A 24,457-nucleotide genomic window follows, 5' to 3' on the forward strand; every position below is an offset into this window, starting at 1 on the left:
TTAGTTAGATTAGTTTTCAAATTTTAACAGCTTGTAAAATTTAAAAATTCTATACTTTGTGGTAAATGGCTTACATCCTATTATAAATAATTTGAATTTTTGTATCCTTCTTAATTTTTAGCCATTTTAATTTAAATTAACCCCCCACTTATTCGGAACCAGTTCCATCAAACTTTTTAAGAGATGCCAGACCTGAAAAAAAAGCTGAAAGCTGAATTGGTAGTTAACATTGTTATCAAATTTAACAGAAAAGCTTACCGTCTGTGTAGTGTCTGTTAAACTTACAGTGGGCTGAGTAAGCAATATGTTAGGCAAAAAGTATAACACACAATGTAACAGTATCTAAATTCAAGACATAATATTGTAGGTTGTCAAAAATTCAGCATTCTAAGCCAAATAAATGCCCTTTAAAAGCCCATTTAATAAAACACAATTCAACTGGTGTAATAATAATAATTATATTTCGTGTATAATTAATTTATTTGTACAATTCTATAGCTAGATATCAATACAATTACATAGATCCTATGCGCTGCACGCCTAAATCAACGATTCATTTTCACAACTGAAGGGGTTACAAAGTTTCCATTTGTGCAGTCAAATCTTGGCTACATCCAGGGGAAATAGCTCAACTCGAAGATGGGATTTCAGATACAGACTAGAAGAACTAAGTGACGAATATTAAACTAGGCATAGGTAGCGCCATTCATTAATCGTAAGGCCTAGATCGTAAATCATAAGCATTTTCGTGTTTTGTTGCGTCAACAAATAAATATTTACAATGAAAGAAACTCTTCGGGGGGGATACGAAATGGAAAATTAACAATAAAATACAAATAATACTGCTCGACAAGCACGTCACAAGGGAGAATGGAAAATTTCGAAAGAACTACGGGTAGGCAAAGAGATGTGTGGGCGGTGGATGAGTTGTGGATGGAGTGGTTGAGATGCACAGTTAGTTGGTGGGTCGAGGACCGGGAGGAGGGTGGTTCAGTCAGCGTCATATCTCGCACTCGAACTCCGAGATCCGGTGGTTGAAGTAGACCACTCCGTGCTCGAGGTCCTCGCTGAACCCGCTCACGTCCATGTAATCGGAGGCCGCCGAGTCGTCGTCCACCCACTTGTGCAGTGACCTTGTGATCTCCAGCCGCGACTGGGCGAACGAGGGGCGCATGTGCGGCTCCTTGTGCCAGCAGCGGGACATCAGGTTGTAGAACTCGTGGCGGCTCTCCTTGGGCAGGTCGGGCCGCAGACCCTGGGGCACCCGGCGAATGACCTCGCGACCCGTCAGCTGCGAGTACGGCGTAGAGCCTGAAATAAGAAAAAATTAATATTATATTGCTTCAATTCCAAAAATATAATTTTGTAACATTTGTAAAAGCCCTTCTTTAATCAACTGCCTGAGCTTAAATTTCATTTTCAACTGATTAAACAGAAAATATAAACAAAAGCTTTGTAAGCAAATACAAATATTATTCAACTACGTAAGACAACAAAACAAAGCACAATCAAGAATATCATTGTTAAATATAAAAGAAAAATATTTGTTTCTTTTTATAAACAGTTAACCACAAGACAAATTCAAATTGAATAATCTCATTAAAGAATCGTTAATCGATGATTTAATTAACTGCACTCCTTCACTACACAAATGACAATATCAGGTTCTTTAAAAGATTGATGGTATGATAATTTACTATTGTCTGTATAATTTAAATTGGTGTTTGATTGCTTTTTTCTAAAAACATTTTATTATTGTTGATATAAATGGATCAATCTAAACGTTTCTTCCATCTAGATATATTTATAAAACTTCAAAGGGGAAGACTTGACTTTAAGTATTTTATATGCATCAAAATTAATGGTCTACATACGAGAAGCTCAAGTACAGATTTATCTTAATAAGGAAGAATTTAAAACTATACAGTATTTGGCATTCTGTGTTTAATTTCCTTATCTGTAGTATCAACCTACCCAGAGTGGCAATCTCCCACAGGACGATGCCAAAGGCCCAGATGTCCGTTTCGGTGGTGAACATATGGTATTGCAGGCTCTCCGGAGCCATCCACCTTATGGGCAGGGCGTGCCGCTTGCCAATGGTGTCGTGACCATGGTGCGACTTCTTCTCCCCATGCGGATGATCCTTGGAGCAGTGACCTTGGCCCTGACCCTGGCCAAAGGTGTGCTGCCAGTGCTGTAGGATGTACCTGCTCCCAAAGTCGAACTTGAACTTGTGCGCATTGTGGCGCATCAGATCGTTGGCCATATTCTTCTCCTGCTCCTTCCTCAATCTCTCTGCATCCAGATCGATGGACATGCCAAAGTCACAGATCTTGCACATGCCATTGTGATCGAGGAGCACATTGCGAGCGGCCAGATCTCGATGGACAACCTGGGTTGGAAATACGAATATTATTATAGATTCTAAATTTAATTAAATATTTTATTTAGTTTTACCCTTCTGCCTGCTATGTACTCCATTCCGCAGGCTATGTCCAGGGCAAATCCTGCCAAGGTTCGAGGCGACAGGGGAGCCAGACTTCGACCTCCTGGCACTGAGGCTGGCAATATATTTGTGGCACTTCTGGCTGCCCTCAAAAGGGACAGAAGACGTCCCCTCATGGCATACTCCATAATAAGCATGTGGGGTTCTGCGAAAAAAGTAGTAAACCAAGATTAAAAACCTCCTTCCTAAACCTTCCTTAACCCTTCCCTTCCTTAACCCCTTCCTGATGCACTCACCACTTTCCACGCAGGCTCCTAGCAGGGTAACCACATTCTGATGGGATCCCAGTTTGCGCATGATGTTGGCCTCATCCTTCAGGCTCACCTGTGCACTGCAGGCTCTGATTGTCTTGACGGCCACAATTCTGGTGGCTCCAAAGTGACCACTCAGATCGTCCGCCTCCGCCTTCCACACCTGGCCAAAGTTTCCCTCGCCCAGCAGACTCTTCAGACGTATATTACTCCTCTCGAACTCCTGGAACTCGCTGGCCAGCGATGTCTTATCATCGTTGTTTCCATATCTATTGTGGTTGGCATCCCGCTGAGTGGCCTGCGACATGGGCATAGCCTGGTGTTGGTGCTGATGGTGTTGCGTGTGATGGTGGTGCGGGTGATCCACCTCGTCCTCATCATCGTCCACCTGGTACTTGGAGTCCACCTTCTTCACCGGACTGATGGGTTGCTGATCCGTGATGCAGACATCGAAGACCTCGCCCTGTTTGGCACGACGTCGCACCACATAGTTGCGCACCAGATAGAGGATAATGGCGGCCAGGGGAATCACGCCCACAGCCACCAGAACTAAGGTGACCAGATTCATCCGCCTTATCTCCAGATTCAAATCCCTTTCGTTGGCTATCACCGTGGAACTGATGTCCAATGGGGATACCGAAGAGGAGGACTCCACAATGCCGATGTAGACCTCTCCAGATGGTACAGTCACCTCCGGCGGTGGTGGTGCAGTGGTTGTGGTACTCGTACTCGTACTTGTACTAGTGGGTCGCGGATGCACAGTGGATCTAATGGAGGTCAAGACGGTGGTGCGCAGGATCTTGGGATTCGAATCGGTGGTGTAGGACTGATGAGTGTGGGTGCGAGGGGTGACTCCACAATCGGAGGTATTGTTGCAGAATATTATCAAGTTATTCGCATCCTCGATGTTTATCTCCTGGGTTAGAGCTGGTCCCAGGGCTCTTATAAGTTCCTTATCCTTTTCAATGATAGAATTGGCTTTTGTGGTAGTGGGCATAACAGTGGTTGAGGTACTGCTCGTTGTGGTGGTGCTGGGGGTGGTACTACTCGTTGTAGTGGTTGTTGTGCTCGTTGTTGTTGATGGTGGGGAAGTGGTTGTTCTTTTTGTGGTGCTGGGTAGTGGTGTGGTTGTTGTGGTTGTACTAGTACTTGTACTTGTTGTAGTGGAAGGTCTCTCAGTAGTGGTTGTGGTTGTCGATGTGGTGGTTTCCTCTGTTGGCACAGGTTCCGACTGCCCCACAGTGGTTTCCTCTTCTGCACTCAGTACGGTGATTATGAGTGGTGTTGAAGAAGAGGGTGATGCCTTTTGCACCAGCCTGCGCACCACCGGCTTGGCCACTTCCGGTTCGGTTTGTTTCAGTTCCTGGAGAGGATCTGCCAGACCAGCAGTGGGTCTTCCCGAACCCACATACCTCGTTCGACTCACAGGTGGGGCAGGTGGTGCTGCTGCAGGTGGTGCAGCGGCTCCCACAAAACCCCTCTCCCTCATGTGGTACTTGTATTTGCTGCGACTTCGCTCCACAGGGGTCAAAGGTCTGCGAGTGGAGGCCGTTGGTCTGCTGGTGCTAACTGGGGCAGGAGTGGTGCTAGTCACCGTTGTGGGGGTGCTGCTCTGGGCCACCGAAACCTCTAGAACTCGCGGATGCTCATCATCCCCCTCAGCTGGTTTAATGGTCAAGCCACCAGGTCGAAGAGGTGGCAACTTGGCTCCAAAAAAGACATATGGCTTCAGCTCATCCTCCTCCTCCTCGGCATCCTCCTCCATCGAGTTGGTTTTGCTGGGTATTCCCTTGCCCATCACTGGTGGCTTAGTGCCATCGGCAATGTGGTTCACCGTGGCATTCTGCTCCTTGGCCACCACAAAGAGTCCGTGGGAGGACTCATCGCTGAAAAGGATCTCGTTGGTGTCCCGATCCCCCGAAGAAACAGCTGTCTTAGCGGAACCAGGGCTCTTCAGCACCACCGAACTATTGCCACTGGAGGCCATGGCCATGCGGGTGAAGTTGGCACATTGCCGCATGCAACTGGCGGTGGTGCGGCGGGTAAAGTTCTTGGTGCAATTTCGGATGCACACCGATCTGGGGTCACTGGGTGCCTTCGAGGTACTCTCCACCGCCGCCGATGGCGAAATGGCACTTCTTCCGGTGGTTCCAATCCTGGTGCGGAAACCACCTCGATGCAGAGCGGTGCGACGGGCAGCCAGCACATTCATCAGCTTCCTCTCACGATCCTGAGCGGAATTCAGTGGTGCGATCGAGGGTCGATTGGCCCCCGAGGGCCTATAAGTGGTGGGTTTATCACCGACCGCATCTGTAAGCAGATGAATGGAAAAATATTTACTTAGAATGGTTGGCATATTTTCAAAGTGGTTTTGTGGTTACACTTAGCAAAATGATTGTGCAGAATTAATGCCACTATAGACAATGGAAAGATAAGTTAACAATGCTGAAGTTATCTTAAATCTAAGATTTATTATAATCGTGTACTTAAAGCAATTATCTTATTGTCAAGATAGGTTGCATTCAAAGGTATATTTATTATTCGTAAACAAACCAATTAAAATTCCTGCAAAATAATTATTTAAAGAAAGGTACTCAGGAATACTAGAAGATATAAAAGCATCTATCAAATCACTTAAAATTCTTCAACCTTCAGTGAGATTCTTCAATATTTTAATCATATCAAAATTAATGAATTTTTAAAGCGAATACAGGTTTGTGGTCAACCTATTTATACAATGCACTCTGTGTTTATTAATTCCGATTGTGCATGGTATAATCATCTAGAATAAATTGTAAACATTTCTTGAACCGCATTGTCACTGCTACATCGCTATGGAAATACAATTTTTGCGTGATAATATCGACCCCGTTTCCTTATCAGTTTTCATTACAGTGTAGGCCGCCTAGCTCTGGCATTCTTGACGCCAGATCGTGACAAATATTGGAAAAACAAATCTCGAAATGGAAATTAAATGCGACTAAGGCAGCGGGCACGAAACCCGTTTGGAATGCGAACTTTGCCTAGGGTAAGGCCGCCCCGACTTGACTTGGCCACAATCATCATAGCCATCATCATCTGCGGTATTAACAAACAACAAGAAACAACAAACAGCATCTTTTGCCATCGGCGGCAACGTGAACATCTTGAGAAGCGAGGCTGCTCAGTGGGCCATTAATCAGTTGGCCAAAACGCTCCTTGGCCAAGCGACTGGTTCACCGATATCTGCTGCAGTTTGCTCTAACTTGTTAATTAACTAATGGCCCGAGGTTTCTATGAGGCTATGTTCTATGTGCCTCCGGCCAGGCAGCTGGTCATTAAAGCCGAATTGAGCAATGGGCCGGAATCCGCGCTGCTTTTGACCCGCGGAATGGAATCGGGCAAAACAATTACAAGCGACTGCTGCTTGCACAATTGTTTAATTTTCGCGTTGCCAAAATGGTAAGTAGGCAAAACAATGCCAGCAAACAAACACGGCTGCTGCTTTTCACAAACATTTAGTTCATTGGCTGGCAGTTTAGGCCAAGGTTGGGCCTCTCAAGCGCGGCAAGGCGGCTAGAACAAGTTGTTTGGAGCTGCAGATGCCGCTTTTCCACCGCCACCACCGCCGCCGGCTGCCGCATTTTGGCCACTTTGGCTCGGCCCCTCTAACAATTTGTCTTTGTTTTGGCCAAGTTGTTTCTCGTTTTCTTGGCCTACGTTTTCCACTTTTCGTTTGTCGATGCCGTTTATTCTACTGCATTGTACAACACTGTGCAACCCATTTGGGCGTCTCGTCACGTCGCTGCTATGCGATGCCTTCAATGAAACGACAAGCAGCCGTCCGCTGCCATTTCGGCCACAGTCGCAGTCACAGTCACAATCACAGTCGCAGACAGCGAATCGGATCGGCTGCGCCTATCAGTCGGTCTATATACTGCCAAAAGGCAGATTAACTAGGGGTCTCGGTTGGAGAAACTGAATTCTAAGATAAAAATTGGACTCTAACACTGTAGTGAGAGGTTGAGGTATTTTAAAGAGTTTTAGGTAGCATACTTCATTAAACTTCCTGATGATATTACCAGCAGATCAATCAAGATTTTTAATGTCCAAATAATTTTTAAATATTTATTGGTAGTTTTTCATTCTCATAAAACTTGATCGTATAACATCGATGTAAAATATTTAGTAGCTTCAAAAAATTTGAGGGATACAGAGTTAAAATTACCACAAAAAGACCTTCCTTTTTTATGAAATATTTATCATATCAATATAAGAATATGAATATTCCAAGAAATAACAAATATGTTTCCTATATTCTGAAAGCATAAACAAAAATTGGATTTAGATAAAAGGTTTTAACTTCACGAATAGCATAGATTGTTTTTGGTTTTTGGTTATAACAAATATTATATTTTTATTCATAATATATTTAAATCATTGCACTGGAAATTCGTCCTTTGATCTAAAACTTAAGGGTAAAACCTTAAAATTTATTAAGATTGTCTGCCCCTGGAAAGGGTGTGCACCCGACACGACTTCACTTCCTCCCGATTCGAGTGCCTTATGGTATTGGGAACTCCGGTCTGGCCATAGCTTATGGCTTATGGCTTGGCCTGCGCGACTTCTTGGCATTAGCTATGCTGCCGTTGCCTCCGTGGCCATCGACGCCATCCACGCCGCCGCCGCTTGGCATGCGTTGTGGAATTTTAATTCGATTTTGGTCATATACACGATCTTTTCGGCTGCGACAGAGTGCCAAGTTGAGCCAAGCGGACCAATACCACTGGCCAACTAACCCAAGACGGGCATCAGAAACCGTTCTCCCCTTCGTATTTTTTTTTGGAGCTTCAACAATTGGCAAATTGGTATTGCAGCCTGACAGAAATCAACTGCGAAATGGGTTGGGGAATTCTAAGCTGGCTGTTTACCTAACTTCCAGCGAGCTGCTTACATAATGCCCGAAAATTGTGCAGCATTTTGGCAGGTGATTAATCTCCGGCCAGCGGAGAACAAAGCAGCCATCAAACGGATGCGGCGGCGTGACTAATGCCCAGCATTAGCTTCTACATTTTTACGAAATTCGCCATCGAACTCTTGCCCCCGAGCACAAAAACACAATGGAGAAGACCCCGCCCAGTTCGACTGGCGATTCTGGTCGAAAAAAGCCAAGTTTATTTGGCAGCTAATGAGTCTTCACTGTTTGCCGCACAAAGCCCATCAAGGTTGATCCCACTCCTTCCCTCCCCCGCCCATTAATTGCACAGATGCTACCCAAACCGAAGCCGCAATAAATATGGGTATACACCTGAAAAAAATGTATTACCAAAGATATTACTAATACAGATCAATATCAACTTGAAGGATTACTTGGGATTTCAAAAAGTCAAATATATAGTGTTTCTGCTCAGCTGAGTTTCAACCTATATATAACAACCTATGTGTATTATAGTAAAGTTTCAACTATAAAGGAATTTCTAATTAAGTAGATAGATATCATATTTTCCCGCAGTGCACCAAGTACAATTGAGTTGGTAAAATACAAACTAAACTATAGATGGGTAGTTGAGTGGGGTATGGATATTAGCGCTTGAATGAATCGCATGTCTTGGCTTTTGTTTAGAACTTTTAATTAAAAATAAATTATAGACACGAGTGGGCAGCGGCTGACAGACAGCTGACTTTGCAGTTTGTTTTTATTATTTTCTGTATTCATTGCTAATTGACAAACGAACAAGTAACACACAGACACCCCAGAAAGCATCGAAAAACACACAGATACTCAGCCGCTCACGCAATGCAGTTGATCGTGCTGACAGCTGTGTTTGATTCGATTGTCTAAACTTATTTAATGGTGTCGCATTCGGAATTATGAAATACCATTCAATGAGCGGAAAATTCATAATCACATAGGTACGAGCGAGCGACTGTGACACAAATGTCAATCATACGCAACGTTGCACAGGCCGCCAAAGCCAAATTACAGCCAGGCCAAATTGACAAAAATTTGGAAATTTCCGCCCGAAGGCAACCATGACACAGAGACCGAATGCCCAAGAATAATAAACAATGATGTGTCATTAAACTCGAAATTAATAATCTTCTATAAAAAAATCAAAGTAATCTCAGAAAAATACACATTGAAAAATTGAGACCAACATTATAATTATTGGTTTAGGCAGAAAAATAATAGAAATATTATAAAGAATGTTTCTTAAGAAATACACTCGGTATTACGTAATAAATATAATGTTAGCCTTAAAAAGATAACCAACAAAAACTAAAGGTCTTTGATTATTTGTGAATTATTATTTATATAATTCATTATTATTGTAGATTCAACGGAAATCGGTTTTAAAGAGAATTAATTATAACTGACATTACCAATTAATACTTTTTATTACCCAATGAATCGAATTCGGTAATAAAAGTATATGTTATTTGTAGAATGAAGGCTAATTGAATAAAGACATTGGAAGGCTATTAGTAAAATGAATGGAATTTCATTTCTTCAGAATGATTCAACACAAAATATACTTTCCAAAAAAATATAAAACTAAATTTTTTTATTTGATGCCCAAAATATGATTCACCACATTCTAGACATAATCCAATAAATAAATATATAAATTGTTAAAACATTAACCTAAATAAATGTGCGTTAATCACTCGTTCCATATTTATTTACGCCAACGTGCTCGTCTGAAAAGACTTGCACTTTCTGACCTTGACTCATCGCTTTCTGAATCACTTTGTTTGTTTCCTGCTGAGCAAAAGAAAGCCAAATCGAAATGAGCAGATGCAAATGCAAGTCCAATCAACGTAAACTTTCATTAAATCGGTGGCACTAATTCACGCGTCGCAACTTCACTTTTGCTTTCTGGTTTCGAGCCTGCTGTTTGTGTTTGTTTTGCTCAACTGCTCAACTTGTTGCATTCAAAAAACCCACACAAAGGCACTCATAACCGCTCACAACCATAAGACAGTCGGTTCATAAATACAATTTTTAAATGCCGCCTTGGCAGAAACAAAAAACTTTCTCCGCTTTCGTTGCAATTTTCTTGCCGCTCTGTCTCTGTTATTTTTCTACACCTTTTTTTCGATTTCGTTTGCAGCGTGCAGTATTTGCTGCACCATATCCTGTCCCACGTTCATGGCTAAAACGTGTTTGCTTGTTTCGGCTCTTATTTTTGGCTTTTTCTTCGTTTTTTTGACTCACTGAGCTGCAGACATGCAAGACATGTTTTTTAGCATTTTGTTTTTTGGTGGGATCGCCAATCGAAAGCATTTCTAATGTGAAATCGACGCATGCAACGCGAAATGAAATGGGAAAAGGCAGCGAATGCCGCACAGCTCCTTAACCATAACGGGGAATTCCGTTTTATCGGGGGAGTATGGTGACTACTACTATAGTGGCAGACTTTGAAAATCCCCAACGAAAAGCTGTTTTTTAGGAGGCCCACGGGAAAAACCGTTTAACTCGTTTGTTTGATCAATCAAATAAAATCATTGCTGCATAGTTGGAACTTACACTTAAATCTTTAAAAATAATATAATTTCAAAAGAAACAAATATGGAAAAAATAATATCAATTCCTATAGAAAAATTATGCATACATATATTAGGAAGAAGATTATATAAGTTTACTCATATATTAAAAACTAATCATATAATAGAAGAAGATTATATAAGTTAAAACATATATTAAAACCTAATTGTTAACTTTGTTAATACATTTATACAAATGTATCTAATGTATTCATCAAATAAAGGTACATTTTAATGAATTTTATTTTTTAAACAAGGAATATAATGTGATATTTTAAATAAATAAATAAAAAGAAGGTAAGCTTAATCTAACAATGCTCATGAAATGCTCATACTTTTCGCATACTGTTTTTATCTTTTATAACATAAATGTCTTTCCAAGCCATAAATCTTATAAAATTGATAATCACGAGATAATAATACATATTTATGAGAGATTATGCCCACAACGAGTCCAGTTCAACGTTGACCGGTTCGACATTTTGGCCAAAGAAGGAGCCATCGCAGCCAGCCAACTCTTGTGGGTGCAGAAAAGTGCAGCAAATGCAGCAAATGCAGCGAATGCAGGAAGTGCAGCTGCCAGCGACGACGTGAGAAAGCCAAGAGAAATGGCAAAGGTACTCGCATCGGGCCAAAACGAAGAAATGCAAGCCAAAAAGCATCGCGGATGTCAATGCGGAAATGGGGCTGCAACTGAAGCTGAAGTTGTCGTGAAATGCCGCTAAATGAATCGTTTTGTCGTTGGCTTTAGCTTTGGCTTCCTGGTTTTGGGCTTTAACCCTTGGCAGCCTTAAGTGCCTTGACAGACTGCCGACACCCAAATAAAAAATTAAACCACTTGGCGACTGAGAGCCTGACCTTTTAATTGCGCAATTACGGCTCACCGAACGATTTCCACTTTAGTTTCCCCATTTGAAAAGGGAGCCCCATATGTTAAATGGCCAACAATACGACCTGCAACATTGGATAATTACAAAGTTTTGTTGTTCATGATTTGTTAGGATTTTTTTATATTTCTTTTTTAGCGCTGGCTTCCGTTTTTTTGTTCGGCCTAGCGAATTCAGCTTGGCCTGCAAAAGTTTTCAATACCCCAGAGCTGCCTGTGCATTGAGGCGTTGCAAATGGCCGAGGGGCGTGGCACATGTTCATCATCAGTCATCAGTCGGCAGTCGCATCCCAGTCGCAAGTTACTATTTACGCAACGTAAACTACTACGGCTTTTGCGCCACCCCCATCATTAGCTTTTGGCCGCTTTCTTTTGTCCCACGGATTTTAATTAAGTCCCCGGTAAACCATCGCAGTTGCGTAACCTTTTCCCCGATGTTTTGGGTCACCAGCGGTTTTATTATTAATCACGCACACGAAAAAAACATAAGATAGCGAAAGACAACGGCCAAGGAAATTAACAAATTGATGGACCTGGGACCTGAGGAAGGGTTCAACAAACTTCCCTCGCTGGCCACAGGTTTTCGCAACGAAAGCTAATGAAAAAGAAATTATAAACATTTTATATAAAAATAAGGCAAAAACACACTAAATTGAAATTCGCCGTGGCCACCGAAACACAAATTGCGCGTTTATTTCCTTTTCCTAGCTGAAGCTACACAAAAAATAACCGCCGACCACAAAGTTACCAACTGGGAATGCGAATTTGGGTCTTCAAATTAAATTCAATTGAAAGGCAAAAACCATGCGAAATTAATGTAAATATCCAGGAAATAGAAAACAACAACATTGCTCAGCAATTTAAATCATTTTTGGGTTATCGTTGGTAAAACATGATTTGAATATATTTTCATTTCATTTCAGCTTCAATTATTTCTAGCAACCAATTTAAACAAAATACAAAAATTGAGCAGATTAGATTGGCTTAATCATTTCAGGGGATTAACTCTGAAAATTGTAACTGTCTAGACAAAATTAAAGAGTATAAGTTAATAATATTATGTGATGACTATGTGATGATGATTTTAGAAGACCAGTTTTAAGAACTTTTCAGCTACCTTAATGTAAAACTAATTTATATGTAGACAAAATTCTATTATCTCGAAACTAAATCAAATTTCCTAAAAAGTCTAAAGTTATATCATTAAACATTCCCATTCTCTGTTTGTTATTTTGGTTCTCCGTATTATTTGTTTATCTCAAACGTTTTCCCAGCTGTAAACCTTTGATAATTATATGTAAATAATTCTTGGCCTTGCCATCCGGCTCAACTGAACCCGACTCCATTGATTAGTTCCGTGACGAAGATCTATTATAAATGAATCGATATCTGTGTGTTCGCTGGTCTGTTTACACATGTGAGCCTCGAACCCACGGCATAATGAACAAGCAAATGTTTTGATTGAATATTTGTTATTACATATTGAGAGCAGAGGCAAAGTAAAGCCAAAATCCGAATTAGAGTACGTAACACGGTAGTTGGCAACGTGAAAGGGCTAAATATTTGAGCAGTCGTCGGCAACAATGAGCCCACTGCCTCTTTCTCTTTGTAGCCTTTTATTTTCCCACATTGATGCACACCCTCATATTGCGTATACGCCCGGGTTCCGACCATGTTTGAATCCCCGGCTGCATCTGCAACCTGGCCCGAATGCACTTGGCTGACTGGCTGGTTGGCTGACTCTCTGTTGACTTTTCAGATCTGCTCTTTCGGCTCCTCTTCTTCGAAACTTAAAGCTTCACTACGCCTGCTAAACGAGTGGTATTACGCAATGGACGCACATGAGGTCTCAGAGCACCCAAAAAATGAAAAAATAACAAAAAAAAGAAACAGGTAAACGTAATGAGCACACAACAAATTTTTTTAAACCGAACCCGAGCCACACCAATATTGATATTTTTGGCCAAGTATCTCGAGTGTTCAAGTGGCCAGCAAACGACACCTACAACCGGCCAGTTCAACTCGAAAATTGCATTTCGTAAGCGACTGGCCGAAAGGAAAAAACCAAAAAATAAACACCGAAATTATGCCCATTCATCGGGCATAAATTAAGCATAATCAAAATGCATTAACATTTCTTTAGTTACCTCTCTGGGCCGCGTAATAAAAAAGTCTAGTAAAAATGTGTAGTCTCAGGCCAAACAAAGAGTTCATAAATAAAGATGCGAACCACATTTTTGTTTGAGTGTTTTTTTTAGTGGAATTTTTGGAGCTCTAGGCCTAACACTTAGTTCCAATAAAAAAACGCACTTAAGTCAACCATTGAATTCACATTTAAATGCGAAACACAATTTCCATTTCGATTTGAAACACCCACGCCGTGGAGCATTTGAAAAATCACCAAGTCCAAACTTAATTGCTTATGAAAATACTTAATTGAAATAGCAATCACTGTTTACATTTATGAGTGTCCGAGAGGCAGCCATGGACAAAAGAGCCGGTCTAATCAATCCATTGGCCGTCGAGCACTTGCAGCGTTTTCAAAAAGCGTTTATGAAAGGCTTAAACTGAAGCTAAGGCTATCTTCACCTCGACATTTGCCCTTGCAGAACCGTTTCATATTTTCGACGGTTGCAACTTAATAGGGTCTCGCATTTTGTGGGCTTATCTTTGCGGTGGAATCTTGTTTTCATCAACTGAGTGGACCTTTCTAAATTTAATTAATTACTTTGAAGTACTTACTTATATTTTTCTTAAACATTTTGTAGGTACAACAAGGTGTCCATCAGCTTAAATTGTATTGTTACCTCATTGATGGACTAGAAAGTTAAACGTTTCTTTCACTTTCATTTCAATAATATTCACAGGGGGCAAAGCGGAAATGACTGCAGATTCATACTAATTGTACAGTTAAGATAATGATTTCCATTTTCATTTTTAAACTCAATATTGAAAGAAAGCTAGGCATTTTTCAAAGCTTTTTATTCCAAATTATAAATATTGAAAATGCATTTATTGCATAACAATCTAAGTTCCCACTGAAAATCTTTTTTAAATATGTTTGACAATAAAAAGAATTCACCAGATATGCCCACAGATTCTAAGCGTTTTAGCCTTATGTTATTATATTTTAATATCAAACAACATTTTTAGCATTTCATTACAACCAATATTTTTTGAAAATATACACATTATATAACAAGCTAACCTCCCACTAAAAATAATTTAAGTACGGCTTGCTAAAACTAAAAAGAATTCACATAAAACGTTAAGTGCCCCCATTAAAACCCTCATGATGGAAATAAACTTTTTAAACCACTTTTTATGCCTCCAAAACTGATGGTGGCCGAAAGCGAAGACATTAAATTGAATGCAAGGAAACTGGCCCATAAAACCAATTCCTTTCTGTCTCATAACAAACTCAGCGTTGACAACCACTTCTGGCTTTCAAAACGCAAAGATTGGCCAATGCCAGGCCAAAGTGGCCTGCAGTTAGAGCCGCTTCTTCGGCCACATTCGTTGGCCGGGCCAATTGTTTTCAGCCAGTTTCCACTCGAATGTTGCAGCGGCGATTGTTGTTTCGTCTGCTGCCAGTTGGTCAATAATTGGCATAGATTTATTTTGGCTAGTTGGCAATTTTTCCTCTGTTTTTTTTTTCATTTCGTGAGTGTTCGTGTGTGTTTTTACGGGTATTATGCTAGAAAACTTACCCATATCGCTGTGGCTGAAAATTTCCGCTGAATTTTGGCTTTCGCCGTCGCCGGCGGTCGCATTTTGCAGTTTCTGCTGCTGTTGCAGTTGCACAGGCGGCTCTCTAATTGCACCATTAGTTGCATTCGTCTGCGTTTCACTCAATGTTGCCGCTGCTGCTGCTGCTGCTGCCGCCTCAGCCACCAACAATGCCACGAGCAACAACAACCAGCAACAGGAAAATGATTCATTGCCTCGATGGATTTTCATCAACGACATCGCAACCGAAGCATATACCGAATGAAAAATAAAAGATAAACAAAAGTACTAAAATTATAGTTGCTGCTTGCTGCTCTGGCTGTGTGTTGCTTTGGCTGATTGTTTTCTCTGCTGATTTTCTATCTGGTTTTCTATTGTTCGTTTTCACACAGACCGAGGCACACACGAGTTTTCCACTTTTCCACAATTGTTTTGTAGAATGAAGCTGCGTCTTCTGCTGGCTTTACTTTGGCTCCCCTTTCTCTGCCCGCTGCTGTAGATGTTGCTGCTGTGGATGTTGCTGCTGTAGATGTTGCTGCTGCTGCTGTAGATGTTGCTGCTGTTGCGTGCAATAATTCAAGTCGTGCTGTCGACTTATCTGTGCGGCTGCTTTGGGAAATCGTAGGCCTGCCTTTTGCTGCAAAATGTCGGAAGAGAGATCGGAGTGCATTAGTGAAATGTTGCTGATTGGTACACAAATAGTCATGGAAAATGCGGCGAAAATCGTTGAGAGAGAAAATGCACTACAAGGGGAACTAAACGGGTTTTAGCTAAGTGCACAGTGCGTTTCGTTGTAATAATAGGGTCTGTATTTGGAGCATCTTATGCTGTGAGCAAAAAAACGGAGGATATTGTTGCTAGTATTACAAAGATCAAGTTTTATTATGGGGATATAATAAATAGGGAATGATAACTTAGGATCATTTATGAAAAATCGCTTAAATTGCAGTATTAAATATATATTTTGTTACGTTTTGTGATAAAGATATCCAAAATATGAAAATATATTTAAGAAGCATTTATCCGAAATGGCTTCATTTCCTTAAAATAATTTCCGTGTCAAATCTGTGGCCAAATTTTGTGTAAATTAGTCATAAATTTAGGTATACCCTTGCTAAGCCAATAAAGTATTTAAATTATTCCCACTGTCAGCGGCGACATTCGAGCCATAGCTTCAGCAGTTTAGAAACAGCTTACCAAAAAACAAAAACGTTATGGCCACTTAGGACACCAGGCAGCTCTAAGGTCCCTCCCCAGATTGTAGACCCCAAAGGCCGATCAAGAAAAAATTGAAATATATACGGCCGACTTGGCCATCGCATGGGCAAACATCAATTATAATTCGCGGTAAGTAAGAGTGATAACTGAGGTCACTCGGTTAAACCGATCAGCGCCAACGCCTGCGGTTCAATTGAAATCCCAAAGCTCAAAGGCAAAGCCACATCACGCATACGCCCTGTGGTACGCGGGACTTGTCAGTTTCGTTTGGGCCTGTGCCTCGTCGTTAGCCATTAAAAACATAAGCAACTATGAATTTTTATGGCAATGTGTGTCATTGCCTGGCGAGGAATCAATTAAAAAAGTGTTCAAGAGGCCTTTTTGGCGAGGCTTGCGCAAAATTACGTTGACAATTTCACTCGATTTGGTATGCGGCATAAACTGCCACTACTCAACTTAACTCAACTCGAACTCAAAGACAAGAAGCCTTCATGGCTGGGTGCGGCTTTTGCTTTGCGTAATTTTTGGTATAAGAAATAAACCCAAACTTTTTACCCGGCCGGATGATGAGTCCACAATTTGACCCTCGCTTTAGTTAGCACTCTTTGTTATGCTGATGAATTATATTGTGGCAAACGAGACAAAGCCATACGCATAGCATTTCTATTTTTTTCATGGCCAAGAACCTTTCTAGTAGACGGCCAAAGAGGATGGGCGAAAGTTCAACGCTCGTTGGCCAAGAATAAAACCAAAGCCCATTGGCAGTTCCCGTGATTAATTGAGCCAAGCAGGATGCCATGGAAGAAAAGTCAAAAAGAAAAGAGAGATTTGCATGATGATGATCGGTGCTAATGCCAATCTGATGATCACAAGGAACATAGCCATGATAACCATTTTTAAAATTATATGCTTCTGGTTATTTGGCTATAATTTGAAAAGTTTTTTTTGTGTGCCTGCCGAAGAGACTTGCTCATTAAGTTCGCTCCCAGTTTAATTATAAGAAATGCCATTGACTCGCTCGTTCACGCTCGTTTTTATATGATTATATTTTTTGTTAATTTGTTATAACATCAGCGTTCTAAACTTAACTGCCAAGCGCGCAATACGATTATAAAGAAGTTAAGCAGAGACGAGAAGGTGTTGCGACCTAGAGATACTCATTAATAAAAGCACCTAATTATACCCTGACTTATAATATGCCTGCTTAAAGAGTTATTACCCCAGGAATATTAAAACTTTTTATGTAGAAATATTTAAAAATATTTTTGACAGTCGGTAATTCTTCCTTTTATCCATTCTACTACCCAATGTGTGTACCCCCACTTTTAATTGCCAAAAAAGCAGCTTAGAATCATTTTTTGACATGTCGGCCCTCAAACTCAATCAACGTCTCCACAATGAACAGAAATATTTTCGAGCGGCTTACAATTGGATGGGTTTTGGAGTGCTTTTCGGGTTGTTTGTTTGATTCCTTCGATGATTGATAAAGTGCGCAGTCGAGAAATCAAAGGGGATTTGAGCCCAGCGTGCGAAAGAATTTCTGGTCGGTAGATAGACAGATAGGTAGATAGAATTCCCCATCTCACAAAACGCCCACACAGCCGATCGTGCGATGCCGCGGCTTTGTTTTGCCGCTTTTTTGTATGGTATTGTGCCGAACAATGGGTTAAACTTGGCCACAGCTGATTAAACATGCAAATTGGCGTTGGGAAATCGTGGACGAGCAAAGACACGACACGGCCAGTTAAAAAAGTTTATCAATCCGGCGATTTTATCAGCCGGGAGCGATCTGCGAATCGCATAAACACACTCGTAAAACAAAACATCGCGGGCAAAATAAATGCAAATTTTATTGCCAGTTTCTGTTGCAATCACTCAACTCGAGTGCAACCGAAGAGCAGCTGGGATCCGAATGGCAATCCGTAAGATAGATCGCTTCTTAATCTTGTCTATGCAGGGAAATAGTATTTATTTTCAAAAATAACCCGTATTTAGCAACGAGGAAGTGCAAAATAAATATTTATTTAATATTTACAGAAGAGATAAAAATTTAAATATTTTAAAGAAATCTGGTTGGTAATTACTTTTTCCCATAGAAAGTAAGTGTGAATACTCTTTGTTCAAAATGCTAATAGAGAGGCGCCAAGGAAGTATCAATATATCTCTGGAATGCTGAATCTCATCCATAATTAAAATGGATGGAGGAATAATTAGAAATCTAACAGTTAGCTAATTATAGCTTGTAACAAGACTCTTTCAAAGGTCATCTTAACCAGTTGGAAGATTTACTTATTAGTGCTGGAAAGTACATACATCAAATTAATCCTTATATTATAATTAGCAAATTAAGTTATTAAGCACATTACTTCCGATCGATAAAATCATATTAAAATTCCTGGAAAAATATAGAAATTAAGCTCATGAACTCGTTAAAAATTAGACGAAATTTGGCTTAGTTTCGCTCAATATTTCAAGTATTTTGTCAACCATGAAGGTTAAGTCGTCTTCAAAAGTTTTTAAAATCCAAGCCACGCATGACAAAATCGACAGCAGATGTCGTCAACTTCCTTTTTCGGGTAATGAAATAATTATGTAGAATAAATATTAAGTAACTAACGCTCTCGGTGTGTGTTTGTACTGTTTGTATAACAACCGACAAATTTAATAATACAAATAATGCATAATTTAGTTATACACTGGCACAGCATTCAGTCATTCAGTTCCGAGTTTCAATCCGAGTTTGAGTTTGAGTCTGATTTTGAGGCTGAGTAGGAGCGTGCAATAGAACAATTAACCCTGAACCCAGTAATATACTTATGGCTCTGCGAACTCACGTACGTAAGAATGCCCCATTGTTGTTGGCCCAGTCACTATAATCATTTACCAGGCGGATTTTTACACGTTTGGTTCCGAGAACCAGGCAGAATCTAGAAATTCCTCTTATGTGCCAAAGTGCGCAAATATTTGTCAGCTATTTTGGGTTTTTTTTTCTCACCATGGAGTGCGATTAGCTAATACCTTCGGTAAACTTCAAGAAGTAGCCTCCCACTTGGATTATTTAATCGATATTTTTACATATTCCCCCAGGGTGCACATTTCGACGATTGGTAACATTCAATCCTCATCTCCATTTTTGCAAGACTTTTAAAAAGCGCTGAAAATTAATGGGCTGCACTTAAAATCGCGTTAGATGGGACGGGGAGCCAGCGGATACACATATATGTAGCTCTAAATAGAGGGGATTTGATTGAAAATGACAGTTAACGTGCCGACGCAGTCATTAAGGCAAATTTGCAGTTTGCGGTCAGGCAATATGGAGTGTACGGATCGGGGGATTTAACTTTTGATGGGGATAGCGATGGGAGATTCGCGTGTGTGGTTATGCAAAGGCTAAAGGAAAGCGCAAGTGGCAGCTGATGGCTATGGAAAGTGTGTGTGATCAGTTGAAAACGCTGCGATTGAGACAATTGCTGCTCCGGTTAGATAATCTGCCTTTTGGCACACTAACCGCTATAACGGTTTGGCAGCATTTATCGAAAATTTGCAGGTTACCATATATTCGCAACACTAAATTTGAAATTTGCTACAGTGATTTATTAACTATTATAATAACTAGTTCCAGTTGCTTACAAATTTTAAAACCTAGAAAGTATCCAAAAAAGTAGCAGACATATCTATAAATCCTATTTTTTTCCAATGAAATATAAGAAATAAAAATAAAGAAATAAAAGTCAAATTTTTCTTAAAGAAGTAAGAATCATTAATCAAATCATATTGCCTGATAAGTCCTTCGAAGCATTTTTTGCCCATCCATCCAAAACCATCTCATTTAAAGTGGGATCAAGTGGAACAGGGTGTGTTTCACTGCACTTCCCACAACGACCGCAGTCTGCCCCCCTCTTAAATTGCAATTTGCTTATTCTTTTGTCAAGCTCAAGGCTTTCGTTCGACTCTATCTGCCTTATATTGTGCACTTTTAAGGTGCCGCCTTTGGAGACGCGTGGGCGGATTGGAGTTAACTCAATAGAGGTGGCAATGTGGCACTGGAGATGGAGGGGAACTGATCGCTTTCCTACTGTGACCGATTTCGCTTGGAATTTCTAGACGCGCCCATGAGTCACCGAGTAGGAGTCTGTGAGGTGCGCAGTTCGCTAAAGTGTCCGTACTTAATGCAAAACGCCCATAAACGTTTTTTACAGTTGCAGACGGCAAGCTGCCCTGAATTTACTAATTAGTGCAAAGTACACGAGCCGCTCCCCAGAATAGAACAGTCTCGAAATGAACCTATACTCAGAGAGTGATAACTTTGCTTATAGGAATTGCGAAATATTCATTTCCAAATATCCACAACTACTTAAAAACATTAAAAAAAGAATTTTTTAACGATTTCTATGGAAATAATAAAAATATTTTAGCTAAAATAAAGAATATTTTCAGTTTATGATACATGAAATAAATATATTTTCTCTGTTTAACATGTATTTAATTAAACACTCTCTTAAAATGGTATGGATCAGCAACGCAAAGTTGTAAAAATTCTATACAAATATTACAAGGCATCGAAGACAAAAATGGTCGTTGATAAGATCATGTAATTACCTAATTATGCTTTATTGATAAAGGACAGTTGTTTATGTAAGCTTAAGCAGTCTGTTAAAAATACATTTCTTAAAACCAAATAAAATATTATATTTAATTTATTTATGCCAAGTAGAGTGTCCCAATAAATGTCTAAAATTAAAAAAAAAATCTATTTCTTCAAAACCTTAATTTGGAAGTGATTACTGTACCTGGACCTAGCCAAAGTAACCCATTCCCTGCATCGCTACCATATCCCACACCGCACTGAGTCACCAAAAGCTCCGCCGCAGTGGCAACAAGCAGAAAAAACAGAAGAAATCACTGCAGCAGCGCTGTTGCATAACGAAGACCCACAAGTGGCGACTAACTACCAGCTTAATGGTCCATTGACGGCACATTATCGGCTCCGTTAGCATCCATTTCCAATGCAATTAGACCGGCGATGCTCCGGTGCAGCGTCCGGTTACCAGCCGGGTTCGATCCGCTTCGCCCGTACCGCTTCGCCCCGTACCGCTCACCTGGTACCGCTCTGCTGTTTACCGGTTGGCAGACAGTCTGATGATCGGTGGCGTCTCTTTTTACCATCCGCTTCGAATTGCCACCGTATTATGGCTATGGTTATGGTCAACTCGGCGGCCGGACAAACAACTTTTCAATTTGCACTCGAGCTAAATGTTCACACAGTTTTGAATTCGCAAGTTGTGTTTGCCTTTGCCTTTTACACGAGTTATGATAAGTTTATTTTTAAATGTTAAACAAGCTGCCAACAATGCAAAGTTCTAGTTGTAGACGACTCCCTTGGGGGGCATATACGTATAGCTGGGGGCGTGGCCTGCGGGCCCGGTCCCCCCGATCTGTGGCGATCCCAGCTAATGAGCTCGACCCCTGGCCTTTCTTAATCCCCGCATTAGCCACGCTCCAATTATTGCAACCCGCGGTGGCAGTTGGCAAATTAGAACGGCAAGGTGATTCCGTTTTGCCCCTGCAGATCGTCGGAGGTCAGCAGGAAAATATGGAAAAATGCATGGGCCATTAATAAACACATATATTGGCTATAGTAAAAATGTATGGAAACAAAAAACTGGGCGAACCGCAGAACCAGCCGCAAAATGAGAGATTAAACCTGTTCTGCGACAAGTGCGCCATGGTTCGCGACTGTCCATGTCCATTACAGTTAGAGACATGGCCACTAAATGCAGTCGCAGTACAGTGGTTGAGGTGTATTTATGGCTCTGAAAATCCCAGGGGCATCTTAGAGTTAGACTCGAAATTAAAATGGAAATTAACTAGGGCTGCCATTCTATATTCTTTATTACTTCTTTGTTAATATAGGTCTAGAACATTCATTTTCATTAATCAAACTAAATTATTGTTCTATACATAACACTAAATAAGTCGAATTTACACAGGCATATAAAATATATTATGAGAACTTCTTTTGAACTGCGCAGGTGCCTTTCAGTAGAAAAGTTCTACATTCTTAATGGTCTTTTTATCTTGGTCATTAACACAAATGTTTTGACTTATATTTGTGAAAAGTTTCCACAACTTCGTAACTTCTTTATTTTTACACAGGGAATATTTAAAATAAGTTGAGATCTTAAATGTGTGATAGTAGCGGCAAAATAACAATATAACAAGTTTGTAGAGCTCTAATTCTTTAAAAGTCTATTCCAAAAATGGATGATATTGATATTGATGAACCCAATGAGGATACCAATAGTACGACTACTGTTACATTACTACCACCCCAAAAGTGCAATAAAAGTATACTTTTCTCGGTTCTTTGAGCTCTGAAAAGTAACAGAAATCCCCCGAACCTTGACTAATATTTTCCCATTATACCGTTTAATTCTACGAGCTTCTAAAAACCCCTTTATAAGCTTTCCATCCCACAGTATCGAGTGCAGTACTGGTGCTGTAACAGTTGTTTTTGCTTGGAACCTTTTTTGTGGGCCCGGTTTTTGGTTTTGGTCTGTTTTTGTTGGTGTTTTCCTACTTTTTTTCCGTTGATGGAGTTTTGTTATGTTTTTTCCAATTGCCCATTGATGTCTGTTTGCTTTTGGCTTTGGTTTCGGCTGTGGCACCGTTACACGCTGCCTGGCTGATTTTGCACTCTCCCGTTTTAAAGTTCAAAGGTGTCGGTGTACAGTGTTTGTACTATGATTTTGTGTCGTGAGAACCGAATTGGTAAGACAGTTTGCACCATGCAGATGGTCAGTTTTTAAAGGTATTGATTTAAAGGGGATTTTTTTTACTATTTTTTAGGGGGTTCTTAACTCACTTTAGCTGCCATTGGTGGGGGCGATCCGCAAGTGCTCAGGTGCAAACGCATCTAGCAGATAGATTCATTTGTTTATAGAGCTTTTTTGGCGAGAGCGGGATGGCAATATGTAGTTCCCGAAAAGGCAGAAGATACCCAAAACTTTTCTTACACAAACTTCACTGATTGAGATATACAGATACTTTTGAGGTTTCAACAATGACAGTGCACGCTGTAATTAATTTCGCTTCAGGCCAAGCGATAATAACAACATATTTCGCATTTCATCTCGGCTCGTTTCATTTCGCTTCATTCATTTATTTATGCATTTGACCCGCTTTGTGTGGCTTTGACAACAACGTTAAAAACACAACAACAACTGTGAAAACAACAACCGAAACGAGTTGCAACAATATCGCATTCGTACGAATCGAAAAAACAAAAAACACACGGCAGGTTGGCTTATTTACTTGGAATTTTGCTGGATTCTACGCAAAAAAACTTGTTGCCCGTCTTGTTGTTTTGTTTATGATTTTCATTCTGCACTTGTCAACTTTTTAGTATTCTTTTAACACACGCACAATACCACAAGATACACGGACGCACAGATACTTTTTTTTTTTTGCTTAAATACTCGTATTTTTATGGATTTCGTGCGTTATATATCTTATGTCGATTTTCGGTTTCGTTTCAGCACCCACTACGAATTTTAGTTTGGCAAGCAGCGTGGAGTAGTTTTCTCTATCTGCCTCTCGCTCGCTCTCGCTGGGAGGCGGGGGGTGGTGGGCGGTGTTGGGCGGTGGGTCGCATGCGCGCGTATCGCGTATTCGAACTGTTGGCCTCAAGCTGCGCGAATCAACTGAGCGAAGTGCGCGCTCGGATGGGCGAAGCTCCGAGCGGAGCTTAAAGCCGAGCCGAGCTTTCGCAGGTGAGCGAGACAGGTGCTGGGGAAGCTTTTAGCGGTAGCGACATCTGGCGGAATTGTGCAGTAGCCAATCTTAAATGTTGTACGTTGAAAATTCAAATTTCTAAAAAAGGTTGCATAGCACTAATATATTAATATTTGTATATTTTAAATATACAATAAGATATTTATAAAATAACTATTTTTTTCATAAAAACTAATGTTATTAACATTTTTCAGAAAAAATACAAACTAATAATATTTTATTTTGTGATACAAAAGTTTATTATTATTATTCCTACATTATATCAACAAAATTATAATAATAAATATTCGGAAAACGTTTAGGTACATTAAATCGTCTGTAAAGATCTATATTTTGATAGAGCGATAATTAAGGGGATACGCTTGCAACCCAAAATTTAAGAGCTAGAACAGCCAAATTTGTACTCAACATTTCATAGGGGGCCTAGGTGTTCCCTCAGTGGCTCCATTTCTGTGTCATTCTAGACAGTCAATATATCGAGTTAGGCTCTGAATAAATTACTTTAAATAACATGTATATTTATACAGCATCTCAGTAATTGGTTAC

The 24,457-nt window shown here is 40.4% G+C and overlaps 1 protein-coding gene across 1 annotated transcript; it reads right to left on the reverse strand.

The window, feature by feature from the left end:
• Nucleotides 1–448: 448 nt before the first annotated feature.
• LOC119553675 (mucin-5AC) lies at nucleotides 449–23,807 on the reverse strand. Its single transcript, XM_037864218.1, has 6 exons — nucleotides 22,983–23,807; nucleotides 14,881–15,536; nucleotides 2,743–5,067; nucleotides 2,458–2,651; nucleotides 1,975–2,392; nucleotides 449–1,311 (listed from the first exon to the last, which is right to left on the reverse strand). Exons 2-6 carry the CDS (start codon nucleotides 15,137–15,139, stop codon nucleotides 1,001–1,003), a joined length of 3,507 nt encoding a protein of 1,168 aa, XP_037720146.1. The 5' UTR covers nucleotides 15,140–15,536; nucleotides 22,983–23,807; the 3' UTR covers nucleotides 449–1,000.
• Nucleotides 23,808–24,457: the final 650 nt, after the last annotated feature.

Source organism: Drosophila subpulchrella, chromosome 3L (genome assembly GCF_014743375.2).
Source record: "Drosophila subpulchrella strain 33 F10 #4 breed RU33 chromosome 3L, RU_Dsub_v1.1 Primary Assembly, whole genome shotgun sequence".
NCBI classification, from domain to species: domain Eukaryota; kingdom Metazoa; phylum Arthropoda; class Insecta; order Diptera; family Drosophilidae; genus Drosophila; species Drosophila subpulchrella.